The sequence below is a fragment of the Pleurodeles waltl genome, chromosome 9 (assembly GCF_031143425.1).
Source record: "Pleurodeles waltl isolate 20211129_DDA chromosome 9, aPleWal1.hap1.20221129, whole genome shotgun sequence".
NCBI classification, from domain to species: Eukaryota; Metazoa; Chordata; class Amphibia; order Caudata; family Salamandridae; genus Pleurodeles; species Pleurodeles waltl.
In genome coordinates this window covers 19,278,820-19,304,174 of record NC_090448.1, presented here as the reverse complement: position 1 = coordinate 19,304,174, position 25,355 = coordinate 19,278,820, and the positions used below count along the sequence as shown (strand labels likewise).

Sequence of the window (25,355 nt, the reverse complement as noted above, 5' to 3'; positions counted from 1 at the left end):
CCCCCCAGACCTAAACACGCCCTTAAATTTAGTATTTAAGGGCTACCCTGAACCCTAGAAAATTAGATTCCTGCAACAACAAGAAGAAGGACTGCCTAGCTGAAAACCCCTGCAGAGGAAGACCAGAAGACAACAACTGCCTTGGCTCCAGAAACTCACCGGCCTGTCTCCTGCCTTCCAAAGAACTCTGCTCCAGCGACGCCTTCCAAAGGGACCAGCGACCTCTGCATCCTCTGAGGACTGCCCTGCTTCGACGACGACAAGAAACTCCCGAGGACAGCGGACCTGCTCCAAAAAGACTGCAACTTTATCCAAAGGAGCAGCTTTAAAGAACCCTGCAATCTCCCCGCAAGAAGCGTGAGACTTGCAACACTGCACCCGGCGACCCCGACTCGGCTGGTGGAGAACCAACACCTCAGGGAGGACCCCCGGACTACTCTACGACTGTGAGTACCAAAACCTGTCCCCCCTGACCCCCCACAGCGCCGCCTGCAGAGGGAATCCCGAGGCTTCCCCTGACCGCGACTCTCTGAAACCTAAGTCCCGACGCCTGGAAAAGACCCTGCACCCGCAGCCCCCAGGACCTGAAGGACCGGACTTTCACTGCAGAAGTGACCCACAGGAGTCCCTCTCCCTTGCCCAAGTGGAGGTTTCCCCGAGGAAGCCCCCCCTTGCCTGCCTGCAGCGCTGAAGAGATCCCTTGATCTCTCATTGACTTCCATTGCGAACCCGACGCTTGTTCTAACACTGCACCCGGCCGCCCCCGCGCCGCTGAGGGTGAAATTTCTGTGTGGGCTTGTGTCCCCCCCGGTGCCCTACAAAACCCCCCTGGTCTGCCCTCCGAAGACGCGGGTACTTACCTGCTGGCAGACTGGAACCGGGGCACCCCCTTCTCTCCATTGAAGCCTATGCGTTTTGGGCACCACTTTGAACTCTGCACCTGACCGGCCCTGAGCTGCTGGTGTGGTAACTTTGGGGTTGCTCTGAACCCCCAACGGTGGGCTACCTTGGACCAAGAACTGAACCCTGTAAGTGTCGTACTTACCTGGTAAAACTAACAAAAACTTACCTCCCCCAGGAACTGTGAAAATTGCACTGTGTCCACTTTTAAAATAGCTATTTGTGAATAACTTGAAAAGTATACATGCAATTGAAATGATTCAAAGTTCCTAATGTACTTACCTGCAATACCTTTCAAACAAGATATTACATGTTAAATTTGAACCTGTGGTTCTTAAAATAAACTAAGAAAATATATTTTTCTATACAAAACCTATTGGCTGGATTTGTCTCTGAGTGTGTGTACCTCATTTATTGTCTATGTGTATGTACAACAAATGCTTAACACTACTCCTTGGATAAGCCTACTGCTCGACCACACTACCACAAAATAGAGCATTAGTATTATCTATTTTTACCACTATTTTACCTCTAAGGGGAACCCTTGGACTCTGTGCATGCTATTCCTTACTTTGAAATAGCACATACAGAGCCAACTTCCTACATTGGTGGATCAGCGGTGGGGTACAAGACTTTGCATTTGCTGGACTACTCAGCCAATACCTGATCACACAACAAATTCCAAAATTGTCATTAGAAATTGATTTTTGCAATTTGAAAAGTTTTCTAAATTCTTTAAAGTCCTGCTAGGGCCTTGTGTTAGTCCCTGTTAGCATTTCTTTTAGAGTTTAAAAGTTTGGTAAAAGTTTGAATTAGATTCTAGAACCAGTTTTAGTTTCTTAAAAAGTATTCCAACTTTTAGAAGCATAATGTCTAGTGCAGATGTGAATGTGGTGGAACTCGACACCACACCTTACCTCCATCTACAGATGAGAGAGCTAAGGTCACTCTGTAAACTAAAGAAAATAGCAATGGGCTCCAAACCTACCAAAGTACAGCTCCAGGAGCTTTTGGCAGAGTTTGAAAGAGCCAACCCCTCTGAGGATGGCAACACAGAGGATGAAGATAGTGACTTGGAGGGAAATTCCCCCCCTCCAGTCCTACTTAGGGAGAACAGGGCTTCTCAAGCCCTGACTCCACAAATAATAGTCAGAGATGCTGGTTCCCTCACAGGAAGGACCAACAACTCTGAAATCACTGAGGATAACTCCAGTGAAGAGGACATCCAGTTAGCCAGGATGGCCAAAAGATTGGCTTTGGAAAGACAGATCCTAGCCATAGAGAGGGAAAGACAAGAGATGGGCCTAGGACCCATCAATGGTGGCAGCAACATAAATAGGGTCAGAGATTCTCCTGACATGTTGAAAATCCCTAAAGGGATTGTAACTAAATATGAAGATGGTGATGACATCACCAAATGGTTCACAGCTTTTGAGAGGGCTTGTGTAACCAGAAAAGTGAACAGATCTCACTGGGGTGCTCTCCTTTGGGAAATGTTCACAGGAAAGTGTAGGGATAGACTCCTCACACTCTCTGGAAAAGATGCAGAATCTTATGACCTCATGAAGGGTACCCTGATTGAGGGCTTTGGATTCTCCACTAAGGAGTATAGGATTAGATTCAGGGGGGCTCAAAAATCCTCGAGCCAGACCTGGGTTGACTTTGTAGACTACTCAGTAAAAACACTAGATGGTTGGATTCAAGGCAGTGGTGTAAGTAATTATGATGGGCTGTACCATTTATTTGTGAAAGAACACCTGTTAAGTAATTGTTTCAATGACAAACTGCATCAGCATCTGGTAGACCTAGGACCAATTTCTCCCCAAGAATTGGGAAAGAAGGCGGACCATTGGGTCAAGACTAGGGTGTCCAAAACTTCCACAGGGGGTGAGCAAAAGAAAGGGGTCACAAAACCTCCCCAGGGGAAAGGTGGTGAGACAACCAAAAATAAAAATAGTAAAGAGTCTTCTACAGGCCCCCAAAAACCTGCACAGGAGGGTGGGCCCAGAGCCTCTTCACAAAACAATCCTGGGTACAAGGGTAAAAACTTTGATCCCAAAAAGGCCTGGTGTCGAAACTGTAGTCAGTCTGGACACCAAACTGGAGACAAGGCCTGTCCCAAGAAAAGTTCCACTCCAAACTCCAATCCAGGTAACACTGGAATGGCTAGTCTCCAAGTGGGATCAACAGTGTGCCCAGAGCAAATCAGGGTCCACACTGAAGCTACTCTAGTCTCTGAGGGTGGGGTGGATTTAGCCACACTAGCTGCCTGGCCGCCTAACATGCAAAAATACAGGCAGCAGCTCTTTATTAATGGGACAAGTGTAGAGGGCCTGAGGGATACAGGTGCCAGTGTCACCATGGTGACAGAGAAACTGGTTTCCCCTGGCCAATACCTGACTGGAAAAACCTATACAGTCACCAACGCTGACAATCAGACTAAAGCACATCCCATGGCCATGGTAACTTTAGAATGGGGAGGGGTCAATGGCCTGAAACAGGTGGTGGTCTCCTCAAACATCCCAGTAGACTGTCTGCTTGGAAATGACCTGGAGTCCTCAGCATGGGCTGAGGTAGAACTAAAAACCCATGCAGCCATGCTGGGTATCCCTGAACTGGTGTGTGTAAAAACAAGAGCACAATGCAAGGCACAGGGTGAAAAAGTAGAGCTGGAGTCTGGAAGAAAGGCCCAGCCTACCAAGAGAAAAGGAAAGTCAGTTGGGACACCAACTGAAACACAGTCAGAAAAAGAGAACCTCTCTTCTCAGGAAGAAGTTCTGCCCTCTGAGGGAACTGAGCCTTTGGAGCTTGAACCTTATCAGGTTGAGCTCTTAGGCCCAGGGGGATCCTCAAGGGAAGAGCTGTGTAAGGGACAAGAAACCTGTCCCTCTCTTGAAGGCCTTAGGCAGCAAGCTGCTGAAGAGTCCAAGGGCAAGAAAAATGGAACACATAGGGTCTATTGGGAAGATGGACTCCTGTACACTGAGGCCAGAGACCCCAAACCTGGTGCCACTAGGAGAGTGGTAGTGCCTCAGTCGTTCAGAGAGTTTATTCTGACCTTAGCCCATGATATTCCCCTTGCTGGGCATTTGGGACAAACCAAGACGTGGGAGAGGTTAGTCAACCACTTCTACTGGCCCAATATGTCCCACAAGGTTAAGGAGTTTTGCCTCTCCTGCCCCACCTGTCAAGCCAGTGGTAAGACAGGTGGGCATCCAAAGGCCCCCCTCATTCCACTTCCAGTGGTGGGGGTCCCCTTTGAAAGAGTGGGTGTGGACATAGTTGGTCCACTAGAACCTCCCACAGCCTCAGGAAATATGTATATCCTAGTAGTAGTGGATCATGCTACTAGGTATCCTGAAGCTATTCCCCTTAGGTCGACTACTGCCCCTGCAGTAGCCAAGGCCCTCATTGGTATCTTTACCAGAGTGGGTTTCCCTAAGGAGGTGGTGTCTGACAGAGGTACCAACTTCATGTCAGCATACCTAAAACACATGTGGAATGAGTGTGGAGTGACTTACAAATTCACTACACCATACCATCCACAAACTTATGGCTTAGTTGAGAGATTCAACAAGACATTAAAAGGCATGATCATGGGGCTCCCAGAAAAGCTCAAAAGGAGATGGGATGTCCTCTTGCCATGTCTGCTTTTCGCTTACAGAGAGGTGCCACAGAAGGGAGTAGGATTCTCACCCTTTGAACTTCTGTTTGGTCACCCTGTAAGGGGACCACTTGCTCTTGTTAAAGAAGGCTGGGAGAGACCTCTTCATGAGCCTAAACAGGACATAGTGGACTATGTACTTGGCCTTCGCTCTAGAATGGCAGAGTACATGGAAAAGGCAAGCAAAAACCTTGAGGCCAGCCAACAGCTCCAGAAGTTTTGGTATGACCAAAAGGCTGCAATGGTTGAGTTCCAACCAGGGCAGAAAGTCTGGGTTCTGGAGCCTGTGGCTCCCAGGGCACTTCAGGACAAATGGAGTGGCCCTTACCCAGTGCTAGAAAGGAAGAGTCAGGTCACCTACCTGGTGGACCTGGGCACAAGCAGGAGCCCCAAGAGGGTGATCCATGTGAACCGCCTTAAGCTCTTCCATGACAGGGCTGATGTAAATCTGTTGATGGTAACAGATGAGGATCAGGAGGCAGAGAGTGAACCTCTCCCTGATCTTCTGTCATCAGACATAAAAGATGGCTCAGTAGATGGAGTGATCTACTCAGACACCCTCTCTGGCCAACAGCAAGCTGATTGTAGGAGAGTCCTACAACAGTTTCCTGAACTCTTCTCCCTAACCCCTGGTCAGACACACCTGTGTACCCATGATGTGGACACAGGAGACAGCATGCCTGTCAAAAACAACATTTTTAGACAGTCTGACCATGTTAAGGAAAGCATCAAGGTGGAAGTCCACAAGATGCTGGAATTGGGAGTAATTGAGCGCTCTGACAGCCCCTGGGCTAGCCCAGTGGTCTTAGTCCCCAAACCTCACACCAAAGATGGAAAGAAAGAGATGAGGTTTTGTGTGGACTACAGAGGGCTCAACTCTGTCACCAAGACAGACGCCCATCCAATTCCTAGAGCTGATGAGCTCATAGACAAATTAGGTGCTGCCAAATTCTTAAGTACCTTTGACTTGACAGCAGGGTACTGGCAAATAAAAATGGCACCTGGAGCAAAAGAGAAAACAGCATTCTCCACACCTGATGGGCATTATCAGTTTACTGTTATGCCCTTTGGTTTAAAGAATGCCCCTGCCACCTTCCAAAGGTTGGTGAATCAAGTCCTTGCTGGTTTGGAGTCCTTTAGCACAGCTTATCTTGATGATATTGCTGTCTTTAGCTCCACCTGGCAGGATCACCTGGTCCACCTGAAGAAGGTTTTGAAGGCTCTGCAATCTGCAGGCCTCTCTATCAAGGCATCCAAATGCAGATAGGGCAGGGAACTGTGGTTTACTTGGGCCACCTTGTAGGTGGAGGCCAAGTTCAGCCACTCCAACCCAAGATCCAGACTATTCTGGACTGGGTAGCTCCAAAAACCCAGACTCAAGTCAGGGCATTCCTTGGCTTGACTGGGTACTACAGGAGGTTTGTGAAGGGATATGGATCCATTGTGACAGCCCTCACTGAACTCACCTCCAAGAAAATGCCCAAGAAGGTGAACTGGACTGTAGAATGCCAACAGGCCTTTGACACCCTGAAACAAGCAATGTGCTCAGCACCAGTTCTAAAAGCTCCAGATTATTCTAAGCAGTTCATTGTGCAGACAGATGCCTCTGAACATGGGATAGGGGCAGTTTTGTCCCAAACAAATGATGATGGCCTTGACCAGCCTGTTGCTTTCATTAGCAGGAGGTTACTCCCCAGGGAGCAGCGTTGGAGTGTGTAAAGAAATGGCTCCCTGTTGCAGTTACCCCCCACTTTTTGCCTGATACTGATGCTGACTTGACTGAGAAGTGTGCTGGGACCCTGCTAACCAGGCCCCAGCACCAGTGTTCCTTCACCTAAAATGTACCATTGTATCCACAATTGGCACACCCTGGCATTCAGATAAGTCCCTTGTAACTGGTACTTCTAGTACCAAGGGCCCTGATGCCAAGGAAGGTCTCTAAGGGCTGCAGCATGTCTTATGCCACCCTAGAGACCCCTCACTCAGCACAGACACACTGCTTACAAGCCTGTGTGTGCTAGTGAGAACAAAATGAGTAAGTCGACATGGCATTCCCCTCAGGGTGCCATGCCAGCCTCTCACTGCCTATGCAGCATAGGTAAGACACCCCTCTAGCAGGCCTTACAGCCCTAAGGCAGGGTGCACTATACCATAGGTGAGGGTACCAGTGCATGAGCACTGTGCCCCTACAGTGTCTAAACAAAACCTTAGACATTGTAAGTGCAGGGTAGCCATAAGAGTATATGGTCTGGGAGTCTGTCAAACACGAACTCCACAGCACCATAATGGCTACACTGAAAACTGGGAAGTTTGGTATCAAACTTCTCAGCACAATAAATGCACACTGATGCCAGTGTACATTTTATTGTAAAATACACCACAGAGGGCACCTTAGAGGTGCCCCCTGAAACTTAACCGACTATCAGTGTAGGCTGACTAGTTTTAGCAGCCTGCCACAAACCGAGACATGTTGCTGGCCCCATGGGGAGAGTGCCTTTGTCACTCTGAGGCCAGTAACAAAGCCTGCACTGGGTGGAGATGCTAACACCTCTCCCAGGCAGGAATTGTCACACCTGGCGGTGAGCCTCAAAGGCTCACCTCCTTTGTGCCAAACCAGCAGGACACTCCAGCTAGTGGAGTTGCCCGCCCCCTCCGGCCAGGCCCCACTTTTGGCGGCAAGGCCGGAGAAAATAATGAGAATAACAAGGAGGAGTCACTGGCCAGTCAGGACAGCCCCTAAGGTGTCCTGAGCTGAGGTGACTCTAACTTTTAGAAATCCTCCATCTTGCAGATGGAGGATTCCCCCAATAGGGTTAGGATTGTGACCCCCTCCCCTTGGGAGGAGGCACAAAGAGGGTGTACCCACCCTCAGGGCTAGTAGCCATTGGCTACTAACCCCCCAGACCTAAACACGCCCTTAAATTTAGTATTTAAGGGCTACCCTGAACCCTAGAAAATTAGATTCCTGCAACTACAAGAAGAAGGACTGCCCAGCTGAAAACCCCTGCAGCGGAAGACCAGAAGACGACAACTGCCTTGGCTCCAGAAACTCACCGGCCTGTCTCCTGCCTTCCAAAGATCCTGCTCCAGCGACGCCTTCCGAAGGGACCAGCGACCTCGACATCCTCTGAGGACTGCCCCTGCTTCGAAAAGACAAGAAACTCCCGAGGACAGCGGACCTGCTCCAAGAAAAGCTGCAACTTTGTTTCCAGCAGCTTTAAAGAACCCTGCAAGCTCCCCGCAAGAAGCGTGAGACTTGCAACACTGCACCCGGCGACCCCGACTCGGCTGGTGGAGATCCGACACCTCAGGAGGGACCCCAGGACTACTCTGATACTGTGAGTACCAAAACCTGTCCCCCCTGAGCCCCCACAGCGCCGCCTGCAGAGGGAATCCCGAGGCTTCCCCTGACCGCGACTCTCTGAAACCTAAGTCCCGACACCTGGGAGAGACCCTGCACCCGCAGCCCCCAGGACCTGAAGGACCGGACTTTCACTGGAGGAGTGACCCCCAGGAGTCCCTCTCCCTTGCCCAAGTGGAGGTTTCCCCGAGGAACCCCCCCCTTGCCTGCCTGCAGCGCTGAAGAGATCCCGAGATCTCTCATAGACTAACATTGCGAACCCGACGCTTGTTTCTACACTGCACCCGGCCGCCCCCGCGCTGCTGAGGGTGAAATTTCTGTGTGGACTTGTGTCCCCCCCGGTGCCCTACAAAACCCCCCTGGTCTGCCCTCCGAAGACGCGGGTACTTACCTGCAAGCAGACCGGAACCGGGGCACCCCCTTCTCTCCATTCTAGCCTATGTGTTTTGGGCACCACTTTGAACTCCGCACCTGACCGGCCCCGAGCTGCTGGTGTGGTGACTTTGGGGTTGCTCTGAACCCCCGACGGTGGGCTACCTTGGACCAAGAACTAAGCCCTGTAAGTGTCTTACTTACCTGGTTAACCTAACAAATACTTACCTCCCCTAGGAACTGTGAAAATTGCACTAAGTGTCCACTTTTAAAACAGCTATTTGTGAATAACTTGAAAAGTATACATGCAATTTTGATGATTTGAAGTTCCTAAAGTACTTACCTGCAATACCTTTCGAATGAGATATTACATGTAGAATTTGAACCTGTGGTTCTTAAAATAAACTAAGAAAAGATATTTTTCTATATAAAAACCTATTGGCTGGATTTGTCTCTGAGTGTGTGTACCTCATTTATTGTCTATGTGTATGTACAACAAATGCTTAACACTACTCCTTGGATAAGCCTACTGCTCGACCACACTACCACAAAATAGAGCATTAGTATTATCTATTTTTACCACTATTTTACCTCTAAGGGGAACCCTTGGACTCTGTGCATGCTATTCCTTACTTTGAAATAGCACATACAGAGCCAACTTCCTACATTGGTGGCAGCGGTGGGATACAAGACTTTGCATTTGCTGGACTACTCAGCCAATACCTGATCACACGACAAATTCCAAAATTGTCATTAGAAATAGATTTTTGCAATTTGAAAAGTTTTCTAAATTCTTAAAAGACCTGCTAGGGCCTTGTGTTAGATCCTGTTTAGCATTTCTTTTAGAGTTTAAAAGTTTGTAAAAGTTTGAATTAGATTCTAGAACCAGTTATAGATTCTTAAAAAGTATTCCAACTTTTAGAAGCAAAATGTCTAGCACAGATGTGACTGTGGTGGAACTCGACACCACACCTTACCTCCATCTTAAGATGAGGGAGCTAAGGTCACTCTGTAAACTAAAGAAAATAACAATGGGCCCCAAACCTACCAAAATACAGCTCCAGGAGCTTTTGGCAGAGTTTGAAAAGGCCAACCCCTCTGAGGGTGGCAACTCAGAGGAAGAGGATAGTGACTTGGAGGACAATTCCCCCCTACCAGTCCTATCTAGGGAGAACAGGGTCCCTCAAACCCTGACTCCAAAAATAATAGTCAGAGATGCTGGTTCCCTCACAGGAGAGACCAACACCTCTGAAATCACTGAGGATAACCCCAGTGAAGAGGACATCCAGTTAGCCAGGATGGCCAAAAGATTGGCTTTGGAAAAGCAGCTCCTAGCCATAGAAAGGGAAAGAAAAGAGATGGGCCTAGGTCCCATCAATGGTGGCAGCAACTTAAATAGGGTCAGAGATTCTCCTGACATCCTAAAAATCCCCAAAGGGATTGTAACAAAATATGAAGATGGTGATGACATCACCAAATGGTTCACAGCTTTTGAGAGGGCTTGTGTAACCAGAAAAGTAAACAGATCTCACTGGGGTGCTCTCCTTTGGGAAATGTTCACTGGAAAGTGTAGGGATAGACTCCTCACACTCTCTGGAAAAGATGCAGAATCTTATGACCTCATGAAGGGTACCCTGATTGAGGGCTTTGGATTCTCCACTGAGGAGTATAGAATTAGATTCAGGGGGGCTCAAAAATCCTCGAGCCAGACCTGGGTTGATTTTGTAGACTACTCAGTCAAAACACTGGATGGTTGGTTAACTGGAAATGAAGTGTGTAACTATGTTGGGCTTTATAATTTGTTTATGAAAGAACACATTTTAAGTCACTGCTTCAATGAAAAGTTGCATCAGTATCTGGTAGACCTAGGTCCAATTTCTCCCCAAGAATTGGGAAAGAAGGCAGACCACTGGGTCAAGACTAGAGTAACCAAAACTTCCACTGGGGGTGACCAAAAGAAAGGGGTTACAAAAACTCCCCAGGAGAAAGTGGGTGACACTAGAAACAAAGAAAAAGAGTCCTCTGTAGGCCCCCAAAAACCAGAACAGGTGGGTGGGCCCCAAGACACAACCCAAAACAAAGGTGGGTACCAGGGTAAGAACTGGGATGCCACTAAGGCATGGTGCCACAACTGTAAACAGTCTGGGCACCACACCAAGGACACTTCTTGTCCCAAAAACAAACCCCAGAACAAGATTCCAGGGGTAACCAGTGTAGCCATGGGAGATGACTCCTCAGATGAGGAGGTCTTCATAGCCTTCAACTGGAAACAGGGCCCAACAGGTGAGTTGGAGATTCCAGAGGGAAGTAGACACTTCCACCACCTACTGGTGAATGGAATCCCAACCACTGCCCTGAGAGACACTTGTGCCAGTCACACTATTGTGCATGACAGGCTGGTGCTCTCAAACCAGTACATCCCAGGTGAGACTGCCAGGGTAAGAGTTAGCCTAGACAGGGTCACTAAGAGACCTGTGGCTTTAGTGCCCATAGAAGTGGGTGGCACTCTTAGCTGGAGAAGGGTAGTAGTCAGTACAGACCTCCCCCTTGATTGTCTCCTTGGAAATGACTACCCAGAGGTTAGTCAGAGCCCAAGAGAGGAACTGGTCCAGTGCCAGTCCTCTCCCAAGGATTCTGGAAGTCCTGCCCCTGCAGTAAATGCAAGCAGACCCCAGAAGAAGAAGAAAAGAAAACAGAGTAGGAAGGGTGGACAACCTTTAGCCAAGGTTACAGCAAGCCAAGGAGATTCTGCTCCAGTAGGGGAGAACTCCAAAAATGGCCCTGATAAAGTCCAACCTGACCCACAAGAAGTCCTGGCTAGTCAGGCAACTGTTAAACCTGAGTGGGTGGCTCCTCAGCTAACAGAAGAAAGAGTGGAAGAAGGGTGTTTACTACAAGATGTGGTAACCCCCCACTCTAATACAGCAGGCAGGCAACCTGAACCCAAAGAAGCCTGTAACTTAGCCCCTTCCCTTTTAGGTGAAGAGCTAAAGGTGTGGTTCTGGGCACTGACAGCTGTCAGTGGCCTCTGCTGGGTGTTAGCCTTTATGGCTGCACTATCCTTGGCATGGTGGTCTGACCCCATGCCAAATAACAAGTTAGGCCCCCTGACCCTGTTGGTCATGGTGGGGTTACTCCAGCTCTGGGTAACCTCTTTGGGTAAGCTAGGGGTGACCCTGGCTAAGATAAGATTAGCAGAGGTGGATACCTCTGACCTCAAAATAGAGAGAATGGGTGAAGACATAAAAAGCACAGACAAGAGGCAGTTCAGACTAGGTCCTATCACTGTGGAAGTGGGTCAGTTCCCCAGAGGGAATGACCTGAACAGGAGGATGTAAGGCAGAGTAGGCCCTGCAACAAACCAGCCATTTCCTCTACTCTTCCTCGCCTGACAGACTAGGAAGACTCTTCCAGCGTTGGCTGAGTCTCCTGGCCTGTGGGCTGGGGGGGGCTTGTGTAAAGAAATGGCTCCCTGTTGCAGTTACCCCCCACTTTTTGCCTGATACTGATGCTGACTTGACTGAGAAGTGTGCTGGGACCCTGCTAACCAGGCCCCAGCACCAGTGTTCCTTCACCTAAAATGTACCATTGTATCCACAATTGGCACACCCTGGCATTCAGATAAGTCCCTTGTAACTGGTACTTCTAGTACCAAGGGCCCTGATGCCAAGGAAGGTCTCTAAGGGCTGCAGCATGTCTTATGCCACCCTAGAGACCCCTCACTCAGCACAGACACACTGCTTACAAGCCTGTGTGTGCTAGTGAGAACAAAATGAGTAAGTCGACATGGCATTCCCCTCAGGGTGCCATGCCAGCCTCTCACTGCCTATGCAGCATAGGTAAGACACCCCTCTAGCAGGCCTTACAGCCCTAAGGCAGGGTGCACTATACCATAGGTGAGGGTACCAGTGCATGAGCACTGTGCCCCTACAGTGTCTAAACAAAACCTTAGACATTGTAAGTGCAGGGTAGCCATAAGAGTATATGGTCTGGGAGTCTGTCAAACACGAACTCCACAGCACCATAATGGCTACACTGAAAACTGGGAAGTTTGGTATCAAACTTCTCAGCACAATAAATGCACACTGATGCCAGTGTACATTTTATTGTAAAATACACCACAGAGGGCACCTTAGAGGTGCCCCCTGAAACTTAACCGACTATCAGTGTAGGCTGACTAGTTTTAGCAGCCTGCCACAAACCGAGACATGTTGCTGGCCCCATGGGGAGAGTGCCTTTGTCACTCTGAGGCCAGTAACAAAGCCTGCACTGGGTGGAGATGCTAACACCTCTCCCAGGCAGGAATTGTCACACCTGGCGGTGAGCCTCAAAGGCTCACCTCCTTTGTGCCAAACCAGCAGGACACTCCAGCTAGTGGAGTTGCCCGCCCCCTCCGGCCAGGCCCCACTTTTGGCGGCAAGGCCGGAGAAAATAATGAGAATAACAAGGAGGAGTCACTGGCCAGTCAGGACAGCCCCTAAGGTGTCCTGAGCTGAGGTGACTCTAACTTTTAGAAATCCTCCATCTTGCAGATGGAGGATTCCCCCAATAGGGTTAGGATTGTGACCCCCTCCCCTTGGGAGGAGGCACAAAGAGGGTGTACCCACCCTCAGGGCTAGTAGCCATTGGCTACTAACCCCCCAGACCTAAACACGCCCTTAAATTTAGTATTTAAGGGCTACCCTGAACCCTAGAAAATTAGATTCCTGCAACTACAAGAAGAAGGACTGCCCAGCTGAAAACCCCTGCAGCGGAAGACCAGAAGACGACAACTGCCTTGGCTCCAGAAACTCACCGGCCTGTCTCCTGCCTTCCAAAGATCCTGCTCCAGCGACGCCTTCCGAAGGGACCAGCGACCTCGACATCCTCTGAGGACTGCCCCTGCTTCGAAAAGACAAGAAACTCCCGAGGACAGCGGACCTGCTCCAAGAAAAGCTGCAACTTTGTTTCCAGCAGCTTTAAAGAACCCTGCAAGCTCCCCGCAAGAAGCGTGAGACTTGCAACACTGCACCCGGCGACCCCGACTCGGCTGGTGGAGATCCGACACCTCAGGAGGGACCCCAGGACTACTCTGATACTGTGAGTACCAAAACCTGTCCCCCCTGAGCCCCCACAGCGCCGCCTGCAGAGGGAATCCCGAGGCTTCCCCTGACCGCGACTCTCTGAAACCTAAGTCCCGACACCTGGGAGAGACCCTGCACCCGCAGCCCCCAGGACCTGAAGGACCGGACTTTCACTGGAGGAGTGACCCCCAGGAGTCCCTCTCCCTTGCCCAAGTGGAGGTTTCCCCGAGGAACCCCCCCCTTGCCTGCCTGCAGCGCTGAAGAGATCCCGAGATCTCTCATAGACTAACATTGCGAACCCGACGCTTGTTTCTACACTGCACCCGGCCGCCCCCGCGCTGCTGAGGGTGAAATTTCTGTGTGGACTTGTGTCCCCCCCGGTGCCCTACAAAACCCCCCTGGTCTGCCCTCCGAAGACGCGGGTACTTACCTGCAAGCAGACCGGAACCGGGGCACCCCCTTCTCTCCATTCTAGCCTATGTGTTTTGGGCACCACTTTGAACTCCGCACCTGACCGGCCCCGAGCTGCTGGTGTGGTGACTTTGGGGTTGCTCTGAACCCCCGACGGTGGGCTACCTTGGACCAAGAACTAAGCCCTGTAAGTGTCTTACTTACCTGGTTAACCTAACAAATACTTACCTCCCCTAGGAACTGTGAAAATTGCACTAAGTGTCCACTTTTAAAACAGCTATTTGTGAATAACTTGAAAAGTATACATGCAATTTTGATGATTTGAAGTTCCTAAAGTACTTACCTGCAATACCTTTCGAATGAGATATTACATGTAGAATTTGAACCTGTGGTTCTTAAAATAAACTAAGAAAAGATATTTTTCTATATAAAAACCTATTGGCTGGATTTGTCTCTGAGTGTGTGTACCTCATTTATTGTCTATGTGTATGTACAACAAATGCTTAACACTACTCCTTGGATAAGCCTACTGCTCGACCACACTACCACAAAATAGAGCATTAGTATTATCTATTTTTACCACTATTTTACCTCTAAGGGGAACCCTTGGACTCTGTGCATGCTATTCCTTACTTTGAAATAGCACATACAGAGCCAACTTCCTACAGAGTGCCATTGAGAGGGAGGCCTTTGCTGTGGTTTGGTCCCTGAAGAAGCTGAGACCATACCTCTTTGGGACTCACTTCCTAGTTCAAACTGACCACAGACCTCTCAAATGGCTGATGCAAATGAAAGGTGAAAATCCTAAACTGTTGAGGTGGTCCATCTCCCTACAGGGAATGGACTTTATAGTGGAACACAGACCTGGGACTGCCCATGCCAATGCAGATGGCCTTTCCAGGTTCTTCCACTTAGAAAATGAAGACTCTCTTGGGAAAGGTTAGTCTCATCCTCTTTCGTTTGGGGGGGGTTTGTGTAAGGAAATGCCTCCTTGGCATGGTTGCCCCCTGACTTTTTGCCTTTGCTGATGCTATGTTTACAATTGAAAGTGTGCGGAGGCCTGCTAACCAGGCCCCAGCGTCAGTGTTCTTTCCCTAACCTGTACTTTTGTATCCACAATTGGCAGACCCTGGCATCCAGATAAGTCCCTTGTAACTGGTACTTCTAGTACCAAGGGCCCTGATGCCAAGGAAGGTCTCTCAGGGCTGCAGCATGTCTTATGCCACCCTGGAGACCTCTCACTCAGCACAGACACACTGCTTGCCAGCTTGTGTGTGCTAGTGAGAACAAAACGAGTAAGTCGACATGGCACTCCCCTCAGGGTGCCATGCCAGCCTCTCACTGCCTATGCAAGTATAGGTCAGCCACCCCTCTAGCAGGCCTTACAGCCCTAAGGCAGGGTGCACTATACCATAGGTGAGGGTACCAGTGCATGAGCCTGGTACCCCTACAGTGTCTAAACAAAACCTTAGACATTGTAAGTGCAGGGTAGCCATAAGAGTATATGGTCTGGGAGTCTGTTTTGCACGAACTCCACAGCACCATAATGGCTACACTGAAAACTGAGAAGTTTGGTATCAAACTTCTCAGCACCATAAATGCACACTGATGCCAGTGTACATTTTATTGCAAAATACACCCCAGAGGGCACCTTAGAGGTGCCCCCTGAAACTTAACCGACTGTCTGTGTAGGCTGACTAGTTCCAGCAGCCTGCCACACTAGAGACATGTTGCTGGCCTCATGGGGAGAGTGCCTTTGTCACTCTGAGGCCAGTAACAAAGCCTGCACTGGGTGGAGATGCTAACACCTCCCCCAGGCAGGAGCTGTAACACCTGGCGGTGAGCCTCAAAGGCTCACCCCTTTGTCACAGCACCGCAGGACACTCCAGCTAGTGGAGTTGCCCGCCCCCTCCGGCCCCGGCCCCCACTTTTGGCGGCAAGGCCGGAGAAAATAATGAGAATAACAAGGAGGAGTCACTGGCCAGTCAGGACAGCCCCTAAGGTGTCCTGAGCTGAGGTGACTCTAACTTTTAGAAATCCTCCATCTTGCAGATGGAGGATTCCCCCAATAGGGTTAGGATTGTGACCCCCTCCCCTTGGGAGGAGGCACAAAGAGGGTGTACCCACCCTCAGGGCTAGTAGCCATTGGCTACTAACCCCCAGACCTAAACACGCCCTTAAATTTAGTATTTAAGGGCTACCCTGAACCCTAGAAAATTAGATTCCTGCAACAACAAGAAGAAGGACTGCCTAGCTGAAAACCCCTGCAGAGGAAGACCAGAAGACAACAACTGCCTTGGCTCCAGAAACTCACCGGCCTGTCTCCTGCCTTCCAAAGAACTCTGCTCCAGCGACGCCTTCCAAAGGGACCAGCGACCTCTGCATCCTCTGAGGACTGCCCTGCTTCGACGACGACAAGAAACTCCCGAGGACAGCGGACCTGCTCCAAAAAGACTGCAACTTTATCCAAAGGAGCAGCTTTAAAGAACCCTGCAATCTCCCCGCAAGAAGCGTGAGACTTGCAACACTGCACCCGGCGACCCCGACTTGGCTGGTGGAGAACCAACACCTCAGGGAGGACCCCCGGACTACTCTACGACTGTGAGTACCAAAACCTGTCCCCCCTGAGCCCCCACAGCGCCGCCTGCAGAGGGAATCCCGAGGCTTCCCCTGACCGTGACTCTCTGCAACCTAAGTCCCGACGCCTGGAAAAGACCCTGCACCCGCAGCCCCCAGGACCTGAAGGACCGGACTTTCACTGCAGAAGTGACCCCCAGGAGTCCCTCTCCCTTGCCCAAGTGGAGGTTTCCCCGAGGAAGCCCCCCCTTGCCTGCCTGCAGCGCTGAAGAGATCCCTTGATCTCTCATTGACTTCCATTGCGAACCCGACGCTTGTTCTAACACTGCACCCGGCCGCCCCCGCGCCGCTGAGGGTGAAATTTCTGTGTGGGCTTGTGTCCCCCCCGGTGCCCTACAAAACCCCCCTGGTCTGCCCTCCGAAGACGCGGGTACTTACCTGCTGGCAGACTGGAACCGGGGCACCCCCTTCTCTCCATTGAAGCCTATGCGTTTTGGGCACCACTTTGAACTCTGCACCTGACCGGCCCTGAGCTGCTGGTGTGGTAACTTTGGGGTTGCTCTGAACCCCCAACGGTGGGCTACCTTGGACCAAGAACTGAACCCTGTAAGTGTCGTACTTACCTGGTAAAACTAACAAAAACTTACCTCCCCCCAGGAACTGTGAAAATTGCACTAAGTGTCCACTTTTAAAATAGCTATTTGTGAATAACTTGAAAAGTATACATGCAATTGAAATGATTCAAAGTTCCTAATGTACTTACCTGCAATACCTTTCAAACAAGATATTACATGTTAAATTTGAACCTGTGGTTCTTAAAATAAACTAAGAAAAGATATTTTTCTATACAAAACCTATTGGCTGGATTTGTCTCTGAGTGTGTGTACCTCATTTATTGTCTATGTGTATGTACAACAAATGCTTAACACTACTCCTTGGATAAGCCTACTGCTCGACCACACTACCACAAAATAGAGCATTAGTATTATCTATTTTTACCACTATTTTACCTCTAAGGGGAACCCTTGGACTCTGTGCATGCTATTCCTTACTTTGAAATAGCACATACAGAGCCAACTTCCTACACTCATAGACAAACATACTCACATTCACTGTGTGTGACTCTTACACACACATACCCCTTCCAACTCACTCACTGATACTGACAACTCCTGTTGTACAGGTGCACTGGGCTGATAAATGGGATCCTGTAGGTCCCTAATGCCTCTGGCCCTGGTGCAAGTACAACAGCTGCACACTTTATAGCTACAGTCCTGAGTTACTTCCATGTCACCTCACAATCCCCTCCACTCAATCCTAAACACACTCAAACTCCTCTAATCACTCGCTTTCCAAGCTTACATTATTCATGTTTCGGAACACCGAGGAGATCCACATACAAGAAGCTCACACAAATACATACAGCATACACTGTTTCTATAAAACCTTAAAATTAATTACGGTATACACAGACACACATCGCTAGCCCAAAGTTCATAAGAAAATCAATACAAGTTTAAAAAACATATAATGAAGTAACAAATGTGACAGCAGAACAATTCATTAGGGGATCCATCAGTAATTGTACGGCTTCCGAGGAGGATCGTACAGACGGTTTCAGCAAAATAGGCCTCAACCATTTATGGCGATACAATAAAAGAGCGGGACAGACGAATAACGCGATTCAGATCTTGGCTCCCATTATGGCAAAAATTGCATATCTCAGAGGTTCCGTACCATTTAGTAGTAAGACAATTTAAAGCAAGCATATCTAACCGCAACAAGATCCAAAATCGTTTAACCCCATGGGGCATGTTCCATTTAACATACGGTTGTACTTTATTCATTAAAATCCAATCTTTTATTATTTGGTATCCCTTTTTTTTTTTTTTTTTTAAACACACACCTCGCTGTCCAAGCGAAAGCTTAAGGCCCACAAGGCATGTTTTAAACTAGCCTATAATTCGGGGGGCACTGAGCGAAAGTACCAGGCTTGACTTCAGTTGGGCTCCAGCATACTTGAAACTCCTGTAGATGAGAATCGTATCCTTCTTGTCTACAAGGGTTTCTTTTCTTGTAAAGTGCCCTAGTATGTCCCCTTCACTCCTCTCAAGACAGGCCACCCAATATGCAACACCAGTCAGGCCTTGAACAAGAGCGCTTTTAGTTTCCATTTCTAGCCTTAATGCTGTCACTGGTATTGAGGTATCACCGGCAGAACGTTCCCTCAATACTGGCCCTTCAATTTTATTCAAAAATCCCCATGACGCAATATCTATAAGCTCCACTGCATAAAGTAGAGTTTCGGAGATTTTAGCTCGCTAAACCTCTAAAAGGTGTGAAAAACGTCTTCTGCCTGTAACCACATACAGTGCACCCAAACCCTTGGCCTGAGACCGAGCTTTACACGTGTTTTTTAAAATGTGATCAATGTCACTCAAATTACAGCACATTATTTTCCCTAGAGAAGTAAAGGATTTTACCACTTCCAATTTTTGGGCATCCAAGTGCCAAGAAAAATTGGCATGTTTAGTTTTTTTCTTGCCATTGAAGCAGAGCATTTTGCTCTTGAAGATGTTAATCTTTAAATAGTGTACATCAGCGAATTGTTGAATTGCCTCCAGTCGATTGAGACCCTTGAGGGTAAGATCCAAGATCACTATGTCATCCGCATATAGGAGATATGAAACTGGTTACCTCCCACCCCCTAATAATCGGGGATAAACCCGTACTCTCTGGTAGGGAAGCTTATATAAAGAGAAGAGCAGCGGGGCCCTTGTTTTAGGCCATTTGTCGTTGAGATTTCCCTTGCAAGGCCACCTTCCCCACCTAATAGGGCCTTGCACGAAGTAGAAGAATGGAGGGCAATGATTAAATGCAAGATGGTACCCGGCATAACTAGATCAGACAGCTTTTATTCACAGCACGGATCGCTCCGCTTTATCAAACGCCGTGGAAAAATCTATGAATGCTGCATAAATCACACCACCTCTAGTAGGCACATATATCTCATTAATTAATTGTAGGGCAGCTACATTGTCAAGGTTTCCATGTATTTTCCTACAACCTGTCTACTCAAACGGTATAATTTTGTTATCTTCTGCCCACGAGTTTAGCTATGCCAACAAACATTTAGAGAAGACTTTATCAACAGCATCTACTAAAGCAATCTGGTGACAATTTACTGGCAGATTACCGTCTATCTTTTTAAACAGAAGGGGCAATAATACTTCCGGTTCAGGAGAGGGGCACATTCCTAATCTCATAGCAGCTTCCAAAGACCAGAAACAGTAATTTGGCCGAAAGGGAGGCTTCCTGTTTCACTAGAGAAACTGGGACTTGGTCCGGCAGAAGAGAACATTTATAAAATTAGACTCAAAAAGATGGAGGATTATGGGTGGATGCGCTGGATTCCAAAATGGGGAGCTTCTCTGACTCCCCACTTGCCGCATACAGAATAGAGATGAAGATGATCCAGATATCTTCCACAATTGGGGAAGGAGTAGACCCAACTCTTGCCCCACACCCTTCTACCACTATTTCCCAGAAATTATTCATCTGCCCCCTTGGGAAACCAATGAAATGTCACGGCTTTGGATTAAATTAAAGCTCTTAGTATCTGCGCAACATGCAGCTAAAAATCCACCATTCAGGATTTAGTCAAAGTCAAAAAGGGAGAAAAAAAATCCAGCAAAAAGGGATTAGCATCACTGAAGAACCAAGGATTATCTCCCTGATGGAATGATGTTAAAGATCCTTTCGCCGTACACGAGTCCACAAATGGAGCAGCCGCCGGATTGCGAGAAGGAGGGCATTTAATTGGTGAAAATGAGGGGAAAGGGATGTGGAATTCCTATAGCCCAATGCACAGGACATATTATTTGGGGACAAAGACAACACATGTTCATGTTTATTTTGTCCTTGAGATAAGTAGGCCCTACCCCCGTCGTACAAACCCTTTGGCTGCCAGTTTACAGGGAAGGGAACTGTTTGCACTTCAGGTAATATTTGTGTCTATAGGTTAATGCTGTTTGAACTTGTATTTGTGGTTCATTAATGCAAAGCCTCTTTTATTAGGGGGAGCACTATAAATAAACTTGTAAGGTCACCCTGCACTACTGACAGTGGTTTCAGAAAAAAGAAAGGGTATACGTTTGAAAAGTTTAACAATACGAGGTTAAATATAATACTCCCAGAATGCTCTCTGATTAGAATTAAGTAAGATTCATTATTCTTTCCTTTCAAAATAAAATGTAAAAAAAAAAAATGCAAGTAGGTAAAAAAATAATTTGCCAAATTAATGTGATATTTTAGATACTATTTCTTTAAAGCATCATTTAGTAAAATATGTTGATGCATGCTAGTATTTCCGAACAAGATTCAGAATGGAAAATCAGAAACCCTTTATGGGAAACATGAAAATAAACAGGTACTGTCAAAGCGAACTAATCTAACATTGGTTGTCAGTCTTCTGGTTTTGTCAATGCGTGTCTTGTTTTGACACGGTTAAAGTCACAAAAGTGCACCCATGGTATGGCTTGTCTCATAGCTGAACTATGTTGCCTACACGTCGTGGTTAACTCCCATCCCCAGCATTCAGCTGTTCAATAAATTTAGTTTATGCATTCATATTGAGGACAGACATGATTTAAAGATTTGATTTTGCAGAACCATGAGTAAATAGCTGTCTAGTTTAACTTTGTGTAATTGCAGACAAATGGATGACCAGAGCAAACCAGAGACGGCTTCACAAGAATGTCTAATATTAAAAAGTAAACAAGAATCACCAGACTGTTCTGGAAGCATTAACGTATTTCAGGGTAGCAATAAAATTCTATACTCCAATGAAAGACTTCAATAGAAGATACTGATTACACTCCTTAGTCTCGAGTTTGAATTTAAATCTCTGAGAGGCAAGAGACTGCCTAGAGTTTATCTACCAAACATCTTGAATAATGTAATCTGGGCAGCAACCTAGCTTCTCCACCAATGGGTGTCATTATTTTATAGACCTGGGTAACTGCATAAAGGAGCATTGGTACACATAAAATGACTTCCGTCTAGGGACCACAAGCAGTTTTATCTAGGACAAGTGTTGGATGCCTTAATTTTTTTATTTAACAACTAACAACATTCAACCATTATGGCAAAGGAGAGAGTGAACTGAAGTATTCCTCTAACTCTATCACTCTTTAAACTCTAAACAGTAAGATGACTACTGCTGTCCGATCAGGACGATAAAGCACAGGATTGCTTTCTGGAGTGACTGCGCTTTCATGATTGGGGCATCCAGAGCGGGTCACTGTGGACAAAGACTTGCCTGTCCCAGGGTTCTTGAACTGATGCTGGTAGGACTGCCCTTTGATGCGGCTGTGAATGTGGCTGTAGAACACGCTTCTGCAGTGCGATCCCACACTCACTTGCAGGTACAACTCACAATGATATGCGATTTTACCCAAATTAGAGAACTATCACTAGTCCTGGTTATGGTGCCACCTTTATTATTACTATAATGTACGGGCGGTGCTTTAGTGGAGGAATAAAAGATGGAACATGCTGTGAGGGAAGAGGTAGGCACAGATACCTGCCATTCCTTGAACACACAAGACCCGTCAATACCAGGCTCAGACTCAGTATATGAGAGAGCAATTTGGCTAAGACTAAAAAATGAAAACATTTTTAATAAAATAAACACCATAAACTCTGCCCCAAGCAAAGTAACGGAAGAAGGACAAGTGGTTCTCGGTTTACTGTTAAACTTGTCCATGTTATTGTATTCGGAATCATAATTTTCATATACAAATGTGAAATTGTCAATGCTACCATATTTACATAGGCCACAGCACGAATTTATAAAATAAAAACAGAAGACTACTGGTAATAGGCTTAAAAGAGACGGGGTGGTTTGACACGCCCTGTAGGCGGCAACAGCGGTCTACTGATGAGTGTTAGTCTTACTTCGACTTGGTAGCTACCGACTTATTGGGGCATGACGTGCAATGCCTACAGCTTGGCCAGTGCCTGGATACCCCCACGGGTGACAAGCAGCAATCTACAAAACCACCTTACATTACACCTTTGAGGGAATGAAAGCAGAGCGGCCTCAACTCACTGCTCAAAAGCAATAGGTTTATAGCAGTGAGTAATTTTTATTCTAAGACAGCATAAATTCTGCTTCATACCAACTGGATTACTGGATCAGTTAATTGCTATTCCTTTTGTAAACAGCAGCAAATGTCCTTGTGACTACTTCTTCACCATGTAAAGACCTCCAATTATTACATACGTAAACAACTGCTAATAAACCATTCCAAACACTAAGCACAGCAGCAGTTGTAAAGACTTAATTTGTCTGATTCTTGCGCACAGCGGGATACTATGTTACCTAGACCATAAACTGAAACACACCGTACAATATCAGACTTGTTTCACACATGACGGATACATTTCTGTCAACAAAACGTCTGAAGAATGGTAACAGTGCATGTGTAGTTTTGGCTCTGTGTTCAGCACAACACTGACGGCTGTCCTACTAAATACTCACAGCCATGTCCAACTCCTCGCCCGCTGCCTGCAGTGTACGACTCATTTTCAGTACCAGATGTGTCCTCACTGCTGTAATCTTGGAAGCTCTCGCGAGAAAAGGAGGGCTTCCCCCTGCCCTGCTTTGAAGGGGTTGTACTGGAAAGAAAGTAACGGTTACAGAGAATGTTAGTAACTTAATTCATGCTCACGCCACTACCCCATTCTGAATGCAAAAACATAATTTGAGAATGCACTGCGGTACACATGCAAATACTTTTGTAATCACAGGGCCAACAACACTGTTAATCTCCAAAGTAAGAAGAAAGGGAGATGCACAGATCACCAACAACAGTATGAAACACTGGAAAAGCAACATTTCACATTTTCACTGTAACAGCTTGGAATACCTGCATTACTATCCTGTCCAGATGAGGTCAAAAAAGACGTGGTGGTATAGAGGCATTTTGTGGGTCACAGAACATGGAGCAATTGTATCGCACTGTACGGATACTGAGACAAAGATGATAAAGGAAACTGAAGTGTGGGGGTAAGGTTCAACAGTAAACAACCGTTTGCCTTGCCTCCTTCCCATAATACAATGCATCAGTGTTCCCTAGTCACCATGCTGTAGGTATCAAGGACATGATGAAAAGGGGCCCATCAAAGATATACAGCATAGTTCCAGGAGAGTAAGATTCATGGCAGATGAATATAAAAAGAAATAATTTACATAGTTTAGTCTTCTCTTCCAATACACAAGTCACTGCTAGACGAATACTAGGCACCCTCAAAGTAACAGATATATGGACCTCCTACTCGTTTATGATTAAAGCTTGAGACTTCTACACCAAAACAAAAAAGGAAAGAAAATTAGTTACTTACCGGTAACTTTAGTTCTCCAGTATTGGAATCTTTCATAGAGTCACATGCTTGAATCATTCCCCGCCATCGAGATGGGAGCCCCGGTACCTTTAATCAAGTAGTATTAACCTAGGCTTAAACCTAGAGGCCCTTAGGCCTCTAACTTTAGCACTCAATCAGAGTCATTTTAAGAAATAAGGACCAAACTTCAGGGCCCACCAATCAGCCGGCACCACCCTCTAGAACCTTCCTGAGAGAAGCTCCAGTTCCTTAGATTTTCTAAGCACAAGTGCGTATAGGATATAATAGAGGTGAAGTGAGCTTCTCCGGGGAGGCGGGAGGGTCGCATGTGAATCTATGAAAGATTCCAATGCTGGAGAACTAACGTTACAGGTAAGTAACTCATTTTCTTTCTCCAGTATTGGATCTTTCATAGATTCACATGCTTGAATCGGAGTAGTACGCAGTGTTGGTGTACATTGTGTTGCACATCCTTCTGTTCAATATATACATTAATCTCATGTTTAAATAAATATATACATAATATAAAATGCCAAACATTACAGGCTAAACTTTTATGAAAATTTACCATGTACTTCAAACATCTTTTTATAGGCAATGTGCATACCTGAAATCAGGATGGTTGGATGAAAGGTATCGCTCACCTTCACTGGAAATGATTCCTGAGGACCGCCTGGCCCGCCACTACCTCTCCTTGAGATAATGCACCCAAGCAGTAATGCCTGGTAAAATTATGGCAGCTTTTCCAAGTTGCTGCCCTGCAAATGTCTAGGAGCGGGACACCTGCAAACGGTGCTGCTGATGAGGAAAGTGCCCACGTTGAATGTGCGCGGACAGAGGTTTGCCCACTGCCTGATGGCAAAAATCAGATTGCTGAAGAAATCCATCTAGCGATGCTCTGTTTAGCAATCGGCTGGCCCTGTTTCGGTGCGCTGAAAGCCACAAATAGTTAGTTGGTTTTGCAAAATGCGTTGGTCCTGTCCCGATAGAATTTAATGCATCTTTTAATGTCTAAAGAGTATAATGCCTTCTCTGCTGGAGTTGTAGAATTTGGAAAGAATGTTCTGAAAACTAAGGGCTAATTTAAATGAAAGTCTGAGGGGACTTTTGGAATGAAACGTGGGCTTGTGCGCATGATTATTCTACATGTTTAATCTATAAAAACGGATCCTGTATGGATAGTGCTTGTATCTCACTGACATGCCTGGCTGAAGTGAGAGCAACAAGGAGAGTCACTTTCAAAGAAAGACATTTCATAGAAGCTCTATGTATTGGTTCAAATGGCGGCTTCATGAGCTGCGCAAGAACAATGTTTAAATTCCAGGAGGGAAGAGGAGGTCTGAAGGGTGGAAAAACTCTGAAAAGCCCTTTTAGAAAACATTTGATCAATCTAGAGGACCATAACGAAGGCGAAGAGTCTGACTGCCTATAAAATGCAATAGCCTCCAGGTGAACCTTTACAGAGGAATGGGCGACACCTGAGTGTGCTAAATGTAGCGAATAAGGCAAAAGTTGTTCCGGTGATAAAGGAATGAGGATTAATTTGTTGTTGTTGGCACCATAAACAAAATCTCTTCCACTTACATGAATTTGTTGGTGC

General features: G+C 47.0%; 1 protein-coding gene across 2 annotated transcripts in view; it reads right to left on the bottom strand.

Annotated features, from left to right (window-relative positions):
• The window catches only part of BRPF1 (bromodomain and PHD finger containing 1), a 215,638-nt gene that overhangs the window by 5,606 nt on the left and 184,677 nt on the right, over window positions 1-25,355 (bottom strand). For both annotated transcript variants that reach the window (XM_069206142.1, XM_069206141.1), the window contains exon 12: window positions 22,893-23,029. In XM_069206142.1, coding sequence (XP_069062243.1) covers window positions 22,893-23,029 — 137 coding nt within the window. The remainder of the gene's footprint in view (window positions 1-22,892; window positions 23,030-25,355) is intronic.